This window comes from Perognathus longimembris, chromosome 6 (genome assembly GCF_023159225.1).
Source record: "Perognathus longimembris pacificus isolate PPM17 chromosome 6, ASM2315922v1, whole genome shotgun sequence".
NCBI lineage: Eukaryota > Metazoa > Chordata > Mammalia > Rodentia > Heteromyidae > Perognathus > Perognathus longimembris.
Genome location: NC_063166.1, coordinates 31,912,317 through 31,928,488, shown reverse-complemented (window position 1 = coordinate 31,928,488; position 16,172 = coordinate 31,912,317). Strand labels below are relative to the sequence as shown.

Here is a 16,172-nt window from a genome sequence, read left to right as displayed (position 1 = left end):
TCATTGTCTTTGGTAACAGTAATTAATCTTTTTTTTTTTTGCCAGTCCTGGGCCTTGAACTCAGGGCCTGAGCACTGTCTCTGGCTTCTTTTTTCCTCAAGGTTAGCATTCTGCTACTGGAGCCACAGTGTCACTTCTGGCTGTTTTCTATATATGTGGTGCTGAGGAATCAAACCCAGGGCTTCATGTATACGAGGCAAGCACTCTTGCTACTAGGCCATCTTCCCAGCCCCTAATCAACCCCCTTTGCATTCTGAAATTAATGATGTATGCTTTTCTTTTTTTAATTTGTGCTGGTCCTGAGGCTTAAACTTAGGGCCTAGGCACTGTCCCTCAGCTTTCTGCCACTTGAGCCACAGCTCTACTTTTGGCTTTTTTTGGTGCTTATTAATTGGTACCTAATTTTCTGTGAGACTCTTCTCACATACTTTCCTTTATAGCTTGGCTTCAAACCACAATCCTCAGATCTCAGCCTCTAAATAGCTAGGATTACAGGCATGAGCCACTGTGCCTATATGTTCTTTCTATTTTTAAAACAATTTTGTATGCTGGATCTGTTGGTTCATGCCTATAATCCTAGCTTCTTAATAAGCTGAGATCTAGAGGATTGTGGTTTGAAAGCAGCCAGGGCAGAAAAATCTATACCAGCAATAAAGCTGGGCTGGAGGTGAGGACTCAAATGGGAGAATGCCAGTTGTGAGCAAGCAAGCCACACAAGGGCATGAGATCCTAAGTTCAAAACCTTGTACTTGTGCACGCGCGCGCACACACACACACACACACACACACACACAGTGTTTTGCTAGGGCTATTTTATACAGTTTTAGTGATTAGATTTGGGGCTTACTTTTTTCCTCTATTTTATTTTTTATTTTATCCATTTCTACTGTATGTTATTTTTTGTATATTTATATTTCCCATTCTCTTAACTTTGGTTTTAGTTTCTTAAGGTAGAAATTTAGGTTATTAGTTTTATTCATTTCCCTACTCTCTCCCCACCCCTAGTGAGTTTCACTCTGTATTAGCCTCCTGCTCTGCTTCCAGATTATTGGTATTAACAAGTATATACTTCCATGTCTGACTAGAGCCTCAGTTTTACATCTTCTGTAATTTAAGTTTTCTAAGCACTGCTTAGTAGCATCTCAGAAATTATGAATTTTTCATGTCACTGAGTGCAAAGTATTTTCTTATTTCTTTCTTGATTTCTTCTTAAACTGCTATTGAGAAGCATGTTTTTTAGTAGTAGATGTGGTAGTGCATACCCGTAGTCCTTAGCACTAGGGAAACAGAAGTAGGAAGATTGTGAGTTTCAGGGTAGCTTGGGCTTCATAGCAATTTGAGGCTAGCTTGGGCTACAGAATGAGACCCTGTGTCAAAGACAAAAACAAAGCAAAAAGAAAAATGTTGTTTAATTTTCAAATACTTGGGTATATTTTTAAATGTTTTCGTTTTCTTGCTAACTGAATTTTATGTAGTGTTTGGAATTCAGTGTGATTTATATGATGTCCTGGCATATGAACCATCTTAGTGAATATTCCATGGGCACGTGAAAAGGAGTTTCGTAAATGTCAAGTTGGTCAAATGAAGATTGTTAGTATTGTCCATCTTTTATACCTGCTGACTTTTTGTCTAATCTAGTTGTAAGTATTAAAGGGATATTAAAATCTCTAGCTATGATTATAAATTTTACCTCTTTCTCCTACCTATCTTTATTTCATTCATTGTAGAGCTCTTTTAAAATTTAGTGCAAGCACTGGGTTCTTTCATCATTATAATATCTCCTTCCAAGTTTTCATGTGGTGTCCCTTCCCTCTCAGATTGAAGAATTCTTTTCCTCCCATCTATTCTCCTTCCATTCCTTCCCCTCTCCTTTAAAGGAAGGAAGGAAGGGAGGGAGGGAGGGAGGGAGGGAGGGAGGGAGGGAGGGAAAAGAAAAAGAAGAAAAGAAAAGAAAGATCTATGCCTTACATTTGCCAGGGCCTTGTGCGTCCTGTGCAATATTTCTACCATTTGAGCCAGTCCTTTTGTTTTTTCTTTTTTTCTCTTGTCTCTTGCCTTTTTCTCTTGCCTTTTTGTTTTTCTTTTTGAGATAGGGTCTTTTTTCACTCAGATCCAACTCTCCTATCTATACTTCCTGTATAGTTAGGCCTACAGATGAGTCCCATGTCTCCAGCTAATTTTGTAAGATGAGTCTCACTGACTTTGTCTATACTGTCTTTAAACGAAGATATTCTTGATCTTCACCTTCCAAGAAGGTGTGATTACAGATATGAGCCACTGTGTCTGTTCTCCATTTATTACTTTTTAAATTTTATTACTTTTTTAATACCTTTTAAATTTACATTTTTAATACTTTTTAAATAATATTCCATTGTATAGATATACCACATTTTGTTTACCTATTTATTAATTGATGGCCTGGTGGGTTGATTGCATTTTGTGTCTGTTCATATTTCATGAATGTACAATTTTAGTGGGGATATCATTTTTCTTTATTTTGAGTATCTCTAAGAGTAGAATTGATGGTTCATATGGTTACTCTATTTAACCTTTTAAGGAAGTGCTAAACTGTTTTCCAAAGTGGTTGGATCTTTTGTATATTACCATCACCAACATGCAATTCATCATATCATTGCCAACACATTATTACATGTTTTTTAATTATAGCCATCTATGGATGTGGAGTGGTATCCTGTTATGGTTCTGATTTGACTGTAGCCATCTGCTAAGTATTTCAGGCCTTTTCTCGTGTGCTTATTGTCGCTTCTGTCTTTTGTGGAGAAGTGTCTGTTCAGATTCTTTGCCTACATCCAATTGGATGATTTATCTTTATCACTGATTTCTAAAAGTTCATCATTATGGACCTAAGTAATTTCTTACTGCATTATTCACACTTTCTTTTCTATGAGGTTTCTTTTCAGTTTTTAGGTGGGGCCTTTGAAGAACAAAGTCGAACTAATATTTTTTCTTCATCGCTTGCATTTTAGGATTAACAAACATGGGCATGCCTCAACGTCACAAAGTTTGCTATGTTTTATTCAAATAGTTTTATAGTCTTAACTTTCACATATACGTCTCCAATTCACTTACAGTTTTTGTTTTAATTCTCCCTCCCAGTTCCATCTCTTTTAGGGTTCTATTTAGCATTCATTTCTGTATTTTCAGATTCTTCATCTCATCTGCCTTGTCTTTTCTTTCCCCTCTTCTCTCTCCCTCTCTTCCTACCGCCCTCTTTCCCTCCCCCACTCTCTTCCTACCTTCAGTCTGTGTCCATTACTGCATCTTTAACACAGGGCTTGTGACTCTCTCTCGAGCTGTTTCCAGTCTGGCATTTTCCTGGTCAATTGGAGATGGAGTCTTAGACTTCTCTGTATGGACTGTCTTAGAACCACAATCCTCCAAAATATCAACCTCCTGAGTACCTGGGAATATACTCATGAGCCTCTGGCACCTGTGATAATCTGCTGTTTCTTGATGATTAATTTTTAGACATTAGCTGTTGGTCTAGAAGAAAGAAAAAAGTGATCTCTTCCTTTTTTTTCCCCTGTCCTCCAACAAATATCTGCATTTTGTGACAGTACAAGTTTGGTTAAACCTCTCCACTGTATTATGACAATATAAATGTCATTTTTTTTCAAGATTTCAAAAGCTCTTATTTTTTTTTTTTTTTTTTTTGGCCAGTCCTGGGCCTTGGACTCCGGGCCTGAGCACTGTCCCTGGCTTCTTCCCGCTCAAGGCTAGCACTCCGCCACTTGAGCCACAGCGCCGCTTCTGGCCATTTTCTGTATATGTGGTGCTGGGGAATCGAACCTAGGGCCTCGTGTATCCGAGGCAGGCACTCTTGCCACTAGGCTATATCCCCAGCCCCTCAAAAGCTCTTATTTTTGTATTGATTTTCTTTCATGGTACCATTTTCTTTTTTTTCCAAGAGTAATTTGACACATTTATATATGAAAAAATACAAAATTACTTGATACATGTTTAATACACAAATACATATATAAACATTTTATTTTAATAATACTCTTTTCACTTCAATTTAAATCATTCCATATGAAAATTTCTTAATTGAAGAGAATATTTCTTTAAAACTCTAAATTAAGCAGAGCTTTATCAATTAAACTTATTAATACAACCTTTAGAAATACATCACTTTTCATTTTACATTACATCCCCTTTAAAATTTTGTCATGGTTTATTACATTTTTAAAAGAGAAGGCACCTAATGCTATGAAAGAATAATACAGTATACATAGTGTAGGATACCACATCTTTTCTCACATATTCTCTTTAAAATTCCAGCAAATCTCCATGAACACAGTGTCACTCAAGTTAAAACATTTTTTTTTCTGTGTAGTGATTTTACAATATCCACAAAACGCAAACTGTAATCCATACCTACTACAGGCAGCTTATCTGAGTATTTTTTGCCTGTCAAAAATACTGATCTACACACTTACATGATTTCTTTGAAATATAATATAGTCCAACATTTAACATGTATGTGAAAATAAAGTCTTTCAAACATTAGGATTTTATTCCTTGATTAGTTTAAATGATTTCATCAACTGAATTCCTTGAGATATGTAAGTCAGGTTGGTCATTTCAATGGACTGTGGACTGGAACTTTCTATAACTGCAGTGATATGCTCATAGCTATATAGCAAAGTACTTCATTGTGAAAATGAAGAAAAAAGACATGAGGAAAATATATTTTAGAGTTTCAAAGAACTGAAACTGTTATTTTTCAGACTAGGCACTGAAACATTTTTCTACAAAATCTTGCCAGATTTTCTCTTCGCTGTGTAATGTTCCGTCATCAAGCTGGACTATGGACAACAGCTAACTAGCTCCATCCTCCTGAGAAACACCATGCATAGGAATGAGACTCTCACACTGTTCACTGTCTTCTGGAACTCTCTGAATTCGATGTTTCCTGCATATAAAGGCAAAAATTCTTCTGATTCCTCCATCACAGGATCCCAATTATTATAATGACATAGGAGAGTTACAATAAAAAATGAAAAAATTACAGGGACAGCTCCTGCAAAAAATAGCCAAGAAAACTGCACCTTTTGCATACACATGTCTGCTATTATAGACAGAGGTATTGTGAGGCTTATTGCAAGTGTGCCTATCAATGATGAGGTAAGAAAGCAGCCCCACAACCACAGGAACTCTGAGAGAACTGTTCCAATAAGGCCATTAATGATAATGCACATTAATTCTACTTTATTGGGAAACTCGAAGTCCTCAAATCCAGTATAATGAAGTAAAAAGAAACCCGGCCATAACAGCAGCAGATTAAACAGACCCACAAAACCAAAAAACATCGGAATATCCAACTTATCTTCTCTGTCTACTTTTCTCTTAATCATAACAATATAAACAGCATATAGCATGGCTCCAGCGAGGGACCAAATGGAACCTATTGTATTTCTTCCAGCAGACTTTTCAGACCCCGACAAGTTTACCAGCACAGTACCACCAATGCTTAAAATCACAGCTAATAGAGTAAACCTATCTCCACTGTAACTTGGAAACACCGCAGCAAGGATTAATGTAAAAAGACCAGAAGTTGAAGACAAAATATTAACTATAACAACCTGTGTGTCTGAAAGTGCTTCTTGATAGGACAGATTTGCCAAAAACCACACAAAGCAAAAGAAAAAGCTAATTTTCGCCACTTGAGTTGCAGTCAATTTTCCTACAGTTTTCAATATGTATTTTTGTTCCTTCACAGTAGGATATGACATTCAAGATAACTTTGCTTCTAATGCCTGACTTGATGGAAGCTGTCGAATCTCCATGATATTACTGAACCTCACACGCAATTTTTTGGGAGTTCTTTCAGTATTTATGCTTGTGCTCTCTGGTTTTTCACTTGGAATATCATGAAATTTCACAGGAACATACAGAGGTTCACTCAAAGAACTATTCATAGTTGTATCTGTTGTGCAAGCAGCAAAGTAACCTTAAGCATCTGCAAAAAAAGCAGCATGTTTTCCTCGAAATCCTCTTGTACACTGTTGCCTCCCTCCATGGCTTCCAAATAATAAAGCCCAACAGGTATAGAACAAACATTGAGGTTTTTGCAAAGGTACTGAAGAATGGTTTGTTGTACTGTGTAAAAGACATTAAGAAGTAAGTTCTGAAGAGGCCACCCAGATCACATCTACAAGAAGGAGAATAACAATGCCAAGAGCCATTCTCCTGCGCTGTTTGAATCCACTGTTCTGAGAATTCATTCGGTTCATGATAAACACACACACCATTTGTAGTCTCGTTTTAAGGGCCTGTTTGAGATCTTCAAAAACAATGCCTGGCCTTCCTGCCCCGCGATGGCGGGCGTGGAGGCACCATGAGCGGGCCCGGCCCGGCCCCGCCGCCGCCCAGCGCCACGGCCGCTGCCTCAGACTCACTGAGCCGTCACGGCGCCCTACATCACGCCGCGCTGGGGCCCGAGCCTCGGAAGCCGCGATGCCCCTCCGGGCAGGGCCGCCGATGCCAGTCAGTCTGCTCCACTCGGCCCAGGAGGGCGGGGAGTGAGTGAGCAACTGCCAGGGACAGCTCGGGCAGCGATGGCCACAGACCCGGAGCTCGGCCCTGGCACCGGCCCCGGCCCTGGCACCGGCCCCGGCCCCGGCCCCGGCCGGCCAGCCAGCCCCATGGTACCATTTTCTTTTAGGGATAACAGTTCTCTCCTTAAAAAGATGATAATTTTCCATTATGGTTTATGCTTGGAGGTTTTGTTCCTGTTACCTGCTGTTTGCTAGTGCTATCATTACAAAATATTACAGATGAGAGGTTTAAACAAAGATTTATTTGCTTACAGCTCTGGAGGCTTATGTCTGATATCAAGGTGTGGCAGGCTGGTTTCTTTGGCTTGCAGATGGTCATTTTCTTCCTGTGTCCTCACATGGTCTCCATTTGTATGTGTTCACTCTCCTTTTATAAGAACACCACATTGGTATCACACGAACACCACCACTAGTGACATCATTTTATCTAAAAGTCCTGTCTTCAAATATAGCCATATGCTGAAGGACCGGACTTTAAGAGTTTAGGCTACAGACTGTGGTGAGGGCAGAGGAAGAGCACAGTTTAGTCCATGTAATACTTTTAGTACCTCTTGCATTAGTTTTTGCTTGTCTGTCTTCCATCTTTTTCTTCCATCTTTTCATGACTATACTGGAGTCTTTGGTTGTTGCTCCTCATTTTTGCGGATGTGATTTAGTTTGTGTTGAGCAATTTGCTTTCAAGTGGCTTTTCCATCAGGTGGTATGAAGGTACCTGGCCATGGACAAACCGCCCACTTATGAGGGACTTTTTTATTTTTCTTATTTTGATATATTTCTCAACAGTAGTAATTACTATCCCTAGTAAAACATGTTCAGTACATGTTGGCTGATGGGCTGACAGCAAAAAAGAAAAAAGGATCCAGAGATATATGTTTGTGATTACATTTTCAATGCTGGTACTGGCTGTCTGGGGCTCTTGTTTTTTCTCTCAGTGTTCTTCTCAGTTGGCACTAATCCTTTTTATTTTCTTTTAATTGTTTCTGTAACTAGGTCACTGATTTCCTGCATAAAGCACAATGTCTCGATCCCGACAGCCCCCACTTGTGACAGGCATCTCTCCAAATGAAGGGATCCCATGGACAAAGGTGACAATAAGAGGGGAGAATCTGGGTGCTGGCCCCACTGACCTCATAGGTAAGTTTAACCCTCTGCCTCTGCTACAGTTTTATGTTGGGATATTGAGTTGCAAGATACATGATTTTGAGGTAGTGAAGGTGACAGGAAGGCTTCATTATATTTGTTGTATGATTTTTCTGTTAAAATTATCATTTTATAAATTTTTCAATACTGTTATTCAACCCATTCTTCAGAAAGATTGCCACTATCCAGATTTGCATCCATTTCCTCTATTTTGATCTTATTCCTTAGATTGCTAAAGATAGACCTTAAACTTTGATTTCAAAATTACAGATGGGTAGCAGGCACAGTTAGGTAAGAGCAAGTTCTAAGTATAAATTTATATATGGTCTTATAGTTTTTTGCCTGTGAAATACAAATGAGGATATAGAGATAACATTCAGAATTAGTGAGTTAGTGACACACTATCTCAATCAATGCAAATAGGAACATGATGCAGGAAATCTGAGCTATACAGGAAGCAGGATTGTGGCCAGGCTGGTCTGAGTATATACACGAGACTCTAGTAAAATAACAGCAACAATAAAATAAAATAAAGCAGAAAGTGCTAAGGATGTGGTTCAAGTGGTTGTATGTACTCGTAATATTAAGGCTCTGAATGGTAAGCCTTTGTATTGTCAATTTCTTTTTTAATAACAAATGGATGATTATCAGAAATGATACCGAAGAAATTTCCATTAAAAATAATTTTGAATTATGAATGTATTAAAAATATAATAAGACTTAATCCTAAAGGAAACTTTAATGCTGTTATTAGGAAAACAGATTTGCTTCTAGCAGTCAGGAATTTATACTTAGGGAAACACCTAAAATTTATTATTTCAAAGCATATAAATATGTATCTATGTTGTAGGTACTGAGGTTTGCATTTTTGCTCAGCTGCCTTGCTTTGTGCTTTGAGCCACACCTCTGGTCCATTTTTCAGGTTAATTGGAAATGGAGTCTCACAGATCTTTCTGCCTGAGTTGGCTTTGAATTGAGATTCTGATTAACTCAGATTTAAACTGAGTAGCTAGTACTATAGATGTGAGTCAAGTGCCTATTTAAATATGTCTTAAATATTCCTTAATGGTTATTGTAATATTGTTACTAAATAATATGTTTTGTTCTAACAAAAGATGACTTGAATCTCTCCCTCCATATTAAAAGCAAATTTGTCATCAACTAAGCTGTTTCTGGTATCTGAAAAAGAAAAAAACCCCTCAAATTTAATTTGCCAAATTTGCTGAGTAATATAGAAAGTTAAATAATGAGAAAAGAAAGTGTGAAGTGGCTGGACCTGTGCCACATACATTCTGGTTTATTTTTTCCATAAACATTTATTATATTGACCTCTGTATTGTGAAAGTAGAAAACTTGCAAAAAGAATTACATTAGAGGACTAGCTGGTACCAGTTTGGTGTTATATGTGTTCCACCTGGGGTAATACCTTATTGTCTCTCATTTTCTTATTGCTAAATTTTAATTCACATTCTAAGGAAGAGAGACTTAAGGGACCTCAGCTGATCTTTTGGAAGTGTTGGTTTACTGGAAGAGCTCAACAGTAGCAAAGTAGTATAGCAACGCTTGGGTTGGAAACCAGCAAGGCAGTAACAGCCACCCTTAAAGGAAATGGATGATAATCCAGTAATGCTGAGAAAGTTGCATACTACATTCACCACACACTCCACAAAGCTTACAATAAATAAAATAGCTATGTCAGTTCATTCTGTAACATCATGTATAAATAATTGAACACTAGAAAAAAGCATATACTAACTCTTCCACTTCCCCCCCCCCGATTCTTTTCAGGAAGATGATGAATATGTTTTAGGGAATGATCTATAAATTTATGAATACATTTAAAAATCCTATATCAGTAACTTGAAGAAGTTTGACAGTAGCCTGATTAATGTGGAATTCCTTGGCATTTCCTATGGCATTTAATTTTGCTGTATCTAAAAACATCTTTAAAAATATCACAGAAAAAAAATCAGCAAAATAAAAATACGATTACAAATATTATTGGGTATATTCTAATAAACATAGCTATTGATAAGAAAATGTTATTTTAAGATTTTTCTTTCATGTAGTAGCCATGTCTTAGGGCATGTTGTTCCTTTGAACCTTGTTGAATGCATACTTTTACTTTCAGGTTTGACTATTTGTGGACACAATTGCCTCCTAACAGCAGAATGGATGTCTGCAAGTAAAATAGTATGTCGAGTGGGACAAGCCAAAAATGACAAAGGAGATATTATTGTCACAACTAAATCTGGTGGCAAAGGCACTTCAACAGTTTCTTTCAAGTTACTCAAGCCTGAAAAGATTGGTAACACTTCTTTTTGACTTCATTGGTTTATTCTTTGTATTTTAAACATGCCAGACTTGTATAAAATTCAGTGACTCTGATGTCTCATTAACTTAGATTTAGAAAAAACTGGGATGTTGGTTAGAATTTGCTTTATTTTTGATAAGGCAGTTTGCTGAGCCAACAGTTAATCAGACCTAAGCAGGATGATCATAAAGAACTATCCTTCTAAGCTATTAAATAGGCCTGTTTTTTGTGTATGTTGGTACTGAGTCTTGGACTCAGGAGGTGGGTGCTGTCCCTTAGCTTTATTGTTCAAGGCTGGCACCATTTGAGCCACAGCATCATGTCTGGCTTGTTCATTAACTGGAGATAAAGAATCTTACAGCCTTTCCTTCTTGGGCTGGCTTTGAACAGTGACACTGATCGCAGACTCCTGAGTAGCTAGAATCACAAGCATGAGCAACTGGTACCTGGCTTAAATCTATTTTCTTAATCTGCTGGGTTGTTTTTTTTTAACATTACGATAAACCAGTTTTGTTTCTTTTATCTTTTTTGTTTGTTTGTTTGTTTGTTTGTTTGGCCAGTCCTGGGCCTTGGACTCAGGGCCTGAGCACTGTCCCTGGCTTCTTCCCGCTCAAGGCTAGCACTCTGCCACTTGAGCCACAGCACCGCTTCTGGCCGTTTTCTGTATATGTGGTGCTGGGGAATCGAACCTAGGGCCTCGTGTATCCGAGGCAGGCACTCTTGCCACTAGGCTATATCCCCAGCCCCTAAAATAGCCTTTTGATTTAGCCAAACTAGCAGTAGGATTATCTAAACAATATTCCTTCTTCCTTCATTTTCTGTATATTTTCAGGCCTAGATAACATATAGCTCTGGCTTAGAGCTGCTTCTAGCCTCCCAAACTCTTCTTTATACCCCTCAGCACATTCCCATTGTGATTCTTTTACACTTACCTCTTTAATTAGCAGTGATTAACAACTTGGTCTGCAGAGCCAGATTATAAATTCTAAACATGGGCTTGATATGTGAGTGATGGGTTCTTGTTCTCTAGAGCAGTGTAGAAATAAGGCCAGAGACATAGAAAACTCAATGGAAAGTGTATTTGAAAGTGAAAGGAAAGCCATGAAACAAAGTAGCAGAAACTCTCCATCTGGAGAAGGGACTAAAGAGGGGAGTCCATTGGAGTTTTCTCAGAATGCCCTTTTTATACTGTGGGGGATTGTCTCCTATTTCTTCTTCTGGGCTTGTGTTGATTGCTTGACAGTTTGTGCATGTGCTGTCCTGGCCCTAGGGTATTACAGGAAGAGGAAGCACTGGGTCAGCAAGAAGCATTGCAGGACTCAAGGCACTGTGGGAACAAGAAACATGATGGAACACATTGGCCACATGTTACATCTACTATTTTTTATTCCTATCTACTAAAGCTCCCCATTTTCCTTCCCTAGGCTCTTTTAACTAGCTAGTGAAGTGATCTTAGTTTGTGGAATTCAGGAGAAAAAACTCAAAAGTATAAAATAGTATGTGTCTAGTGTTGTTGTTTTGAGCAGACATAAACAAAAAGATTTTTATAGAACTAATGCTTAACTTGAATGTTTTGCATCTAGTTATTTTCCAGCTATTTTCTAAAAGTTTATATGATTTCAGAATATTCCTTTGATCAAACATGTTATATATAGATCATTATACCTCATATACCAGCTTTCTGAATTTTATTACCAATATAAACAATTAACATTTGATGATGCATAAATAACATGTGTGTACATACATACACACAAAAATATGTATATATAATCTCTTTTTTAAACACTTTAGGATTGGAACTCAGGGCCTTGGCTTGCTAGGCTGGCACACCTCGAGCCCTAATTTTCTTTTATATATATATATATATTTTTATTATTATTAATTGAACATAAATTTTTTTTACAAGGTGTTGTGCAAAGAGGGTGCAGTTACATAGTAGGGCAGTGTGTACATTTCTTGTGATATCTTACAACCTCGAGCCCTAATTTTCACAGGTCATTTGTAGGATAGAAATTTTCTTCTGAAAGAGGGCATTGCTTTAGGGTTCCTGTTGCTTGCTGGTATTACAGGTACATGCTACCATATCTTTTCTGCCCGGGCTAGCCTAGAACTGCAGTTCTCCTATTCTCAGCCTCCTAAGTATGCTGTCTTTAGTTTTGAGAATAGTTTCCCTCCTTCTTCGGTTGGCCCAGCCTAGACAACATTCCTCCTCAAATGTAGCTCGGATGACATTCTGAAACATCATAGTAAGTCTGTTTTAGGCCCAGGATAGCCTGGAACCAAAATTTTTCCAATCTCCCAAATAGCTAAGATTACAGGCATGAGCCCCTGTTGCATGGCTTATTCTTAGTGTTTTTAATGAAATCACTAGCAATTGAAGACTTAGCTATAGTACTTTTGGTAATTGTCCATTTTGTATTGGGTCTTTAAAAAATAGATCATGGTAAGAAGTAAAAGTGCTTGGAGTCTTTCTCTTATTGATGTGCTCCTCATTTTTGTAGGCATTTTGGATCAGTCTGCTGTGTGGGTTGATGAAATGAATTATTATGACATGCGCACAGACAGGAATAAAGGAATTCCTCCTTTGTCCCTCCGTCCTGCAAATCCTCTTGGCATTGAAATTGAAAAGTGAGTACCATCTTGCCTTTTCTTTGTTTTTCAGTTGCTTAAAGTTTTATAGTTTTACAATAATGGGAAACAAATGCCAGAAAGTCCTATCGAACAGGTTGTTTGGAGCCAGGTGTTATTTCAGAAGCCTGGTCAGTTTTTTTGTGGATAAATGTTGTGATTTTGGCAAGATTATATAATCAGGTGGTATTGTAAATCAAGATAGGATTTATAATCTACTCATCTGCTTGATTTTTCTAGAAATATTTTAGAATTATTAATTCTGTAAACTTATAATTCCAGCCTACTGTCTCATTTTTTTTTTTTTTTTTTTGGCCAGTCCTGGGCCTTGGACTCAGGGCCTGAGCACTGTCCCTGGCTTCTTCCCGCTCAAGGCTAGCACTCTGCCACTTGAGCCACAGCGCCGCTTATGGCCGTTTTCTGTATATGTGGTGCTGGGGAATCGAACCTAGGGCCTCGTGTATCCGAGGCAGGCACTCTTGCCACTAGGCTATATCCCCAGCCCCTACTGTCTCATTTAACTCATACTTAATTAACTTTCCTCATCAGAACTGTGCCAGGTAATTGAAACTTTCCAAATCTGCAGTTTCATTTTTTTCATCCTGAGTGTGGTATTTTAGTAACTTTTATAGTGAATGCCTTTATCTTTACCTTTTACTATAAATAGTTCATCCCATATATTCATTGTTTATGCCCTCAGTGATTCAAATTATGGGACTATCTACTGAATGTTGCTTCATAAACGTGAAAGGTGACAAAAAAAATAGTTTGCTGACACTTTAGCCATAGCTTTATTTCAGGCTTTCCTAAGAATTGTGAAATTCTCTACTTAGCTTGAAATCTGTAACATTCTAGCCTGTACTTGAAGATCAGGCTGCAAGCTGATTTTCGCTCTGGTTGGCCTGCTGTGCAGAGAGGTGGGTCTCTCTTTGGAAGGTGACACATGATGAAAAGCCCTAGGGATTTGCAGCTTGTAGTGACCTTGGACTGCCTAGGTAGCATCTTTGAAGCACTGGCAACGTGGGTCATTGGTGCCCTATATCTAAGAGTTTAAAATGCAGACAGTCTGAGAAAGAATAGTCAGGTCCAGGCACATATTTGAATGCACTTTCACCTTTGTAGTTGACACTAGCTTCTTTCCATGGCTCCTAGAAGGACCCTTTCAATCAATTGCTCATTCTTAACCAAGAGGCAGCTTTGAACCAGATTGGCCAAAGGAGCATGAGCAATTGTACGTATTCCACATGAGAGTCAGTCAATCAAAGTTAAGTTTCAGTGAATTCAGTGGGATGTTCATCTGAAAATTTGACATATTCCACTTTTGGTATATAGCCTTTCCCTATACTCTCTTTTGTCTTGTACCCTCTCACCGTTGTTTTTATTATTCCCTTTATTACTGCTACCTAAAAGGGATTTTCTTAAATCATCTTCTAAAAGTATTTTTACTTAAGAAGTTCCAGGATAATCTCTTCTAAGGTGGATAATGGCATCAAGGAATAATGGTACTTCTAGTGCGAAACTTTTCTTTCTTCTCTAAAAGGTAGTTTAGTGTGATATAGAGCTGAATTTTTTTGATTTAGGTTTAGAAACTACCACTAACAGGATGATTTGAGGAAATTACTTACGTTCCTCTGGTCTCTATTTCCTGAAGTGCAAAAGTAAGTACATATTCCTTAGGTTTGTGAGGATTTAGTGAATGAGGATTTAGTGATTTAGTGAATGAATGAGTCAATGTTAGTCATTAATACTGGGATACTTTGCTCCTCTGAATATATAGCACTCATGGCTCTCCCTCTATAGAAAGACATTCTTTTATGTCTCTTTCTTTTCTTTCTTTCTCTCTCTCTCTCTCTTTTTTTTTTTTTTTTTGGTGCCTGGCCTGGGCCTTGAACTTGGGGCTCTAGAGCTGTCCCCAAGCCTTTTTCTACCACTTGAGCCACAACCCTACTTCTGGATATTTAGTGGTTAATTGAGATAAGAATCTCATGGACATTTTTCTGCCCAGGGTGGCTTTGAACTACAATCCTCAGATCTCAGCCTCTTGAGTAGCTAGGCTTATAGGTGTGAACCACGAGCACTTGGCTTGAAAGAATCTTTTTTAATGACTTTAAGTTTTCAGAGTAATAAGTTGTACTCAAATTTTATAGCCTTATACAAAAAAATGAATAGATACTATAGGTTTTATTTAACTCATTGATTAATATGAGATCAATAGATGCTAAAACTAGTTCAAAGGAAAGTGAGGAGGGAGAGGGAATAGGCAGTGAGAAATGCTGATAGGTACAGAGCAGCTGCTTCTACTGCGTAGTAAACATTTGTATCCTCATGCCCTGGGCAAGAGCCTCATAGCATCAGAGAACCCTAGGAGTGCTCTCTCCCTTAAAAAAGGACTTCCAGGAATCTTTCTGTCAATCTGTGAGCCTTTTGTAATTTTTTTTCTGTCAAGACATAGGATAGACATTTCAGAATGTCAAAAAATAAAAAATGAATAGAGCAACAAAGAGGATCGAAACCAAGAGGAGAAAATGTATTTAGCAAGAACAATTATTTTCTAGGTTCTTTCTTTCTGTTTTAAAATAAAGATTTTTGAGAAAACCAAAAATTATTTTATCTTAGATAGACAAATCATTTCTTTTTTCTTTTCCTGATGGGACTAGAGATTGAACTCTTGCCCTCAAGTATGTTAAACATGTGTTCTACACTGAGTTGTACCCACAGCCCAGATAGAGAAATCTTGTTTTAGAGAAGAGAAAAGAAAAGCCAGACTAAAATATTGTTGAAGGTTTTATTTTTCTGACCTACTTAACATTTTTTAAATAAAAGCTTTTGCAAAGAATATTGTTGCATTCAGATTAAAATCCATACTCTTATGTCTTTTATTCCTGTTTTTTATTAGTCATTTCTTTTATAAGAAGGTTGGAGAGTCTGAATAAAAAATAACTAAGGAGCAATAGGGTTTTAATAATATTTTCTGATTGAAGAGTATTACTGAAGAATGTTTGAGGAATTATAAAAGCTTATTTAAAAGAACCACTGTGGTCCTGTGAATTGTGAGATTAACATGGGGACTGGTCAGTCAGCTCCTGGTAGAGATATTCATGGAGAGTATCCATGGTTTACAGTCCAGTATGAAGTGGAATAGTGAGGAGCTTGTTGTGTTTTGGCTGCTTCATTTGAATATGAAAAAAGCAAGTGAGAGTAACACAGTATCGTTTCCTTGTTGCTTTTTGGTGTTAGTCAGAGTTTAATAAATATTTTATTGGTGGACCCAGCATGCAGGCTCTCGTCTTTCAGTCCACAAGGTTTAACAACTGCCATTTATTGGCCACCTTTGACTGTTAAAATCCTTTTATTCTAAATCTTTAACAGTTATTTTGCAAACATGATGCCATGATATTTATAAAAATATTACTAATTACGTAGAAAAATATAACTTCACTTTAAATTGAGACTAGGATTTGCTTGTAAAAGACCTGTATTTCTGGGTTCTTATTCTTGTTGCAAAT

At 37.6% G+C, this 16,172-nt stretch overlaps 1 protein-coding gene and 1 pseudogene across 3 annotated transcripts in view; one reads left to right on the top strand and one right to left on the bottom strand.

The window, feature by feature from the left end:
- The window catches only part of Exoc2 (exocyst complex component 2), a 173,988-nt gene that overhangs the window by 36,121 nt on the left and 121,695 nt on the right, over window positions 1-16,172 (top strand). Inside the window, exons 2-4 of one of the 3 annotated variants that reach the window (XM_048348507.1) lie at window positions 7,555-7,715; window positions 9,853-10,029; window positions 12,540-12,666. In XM_048348507.1, coding sequence (XP_048204464.1) covers window positions 7,598-7,715; window positions 9,853-10,029; window positions 12,540-12,666 — 422 coding nt within the window. In that variant the 5' untranslated portion in view covers window positions 7,555-7,597. Of the gene's footprint in view, window positions 1-7,552; window positions 7,716-9,852; window positions 10,030-12,539; window positions 12,667-16,172 lie in introns of all 3 variants that reach the window. The other 2 variants (XM_048348510.1, XM_048348509.1) reach the window with 2 other exon arrangements.
- LOC125353674 lies at window positions 4,138-6,728 on the bottom strand (annotated as a pseudogene).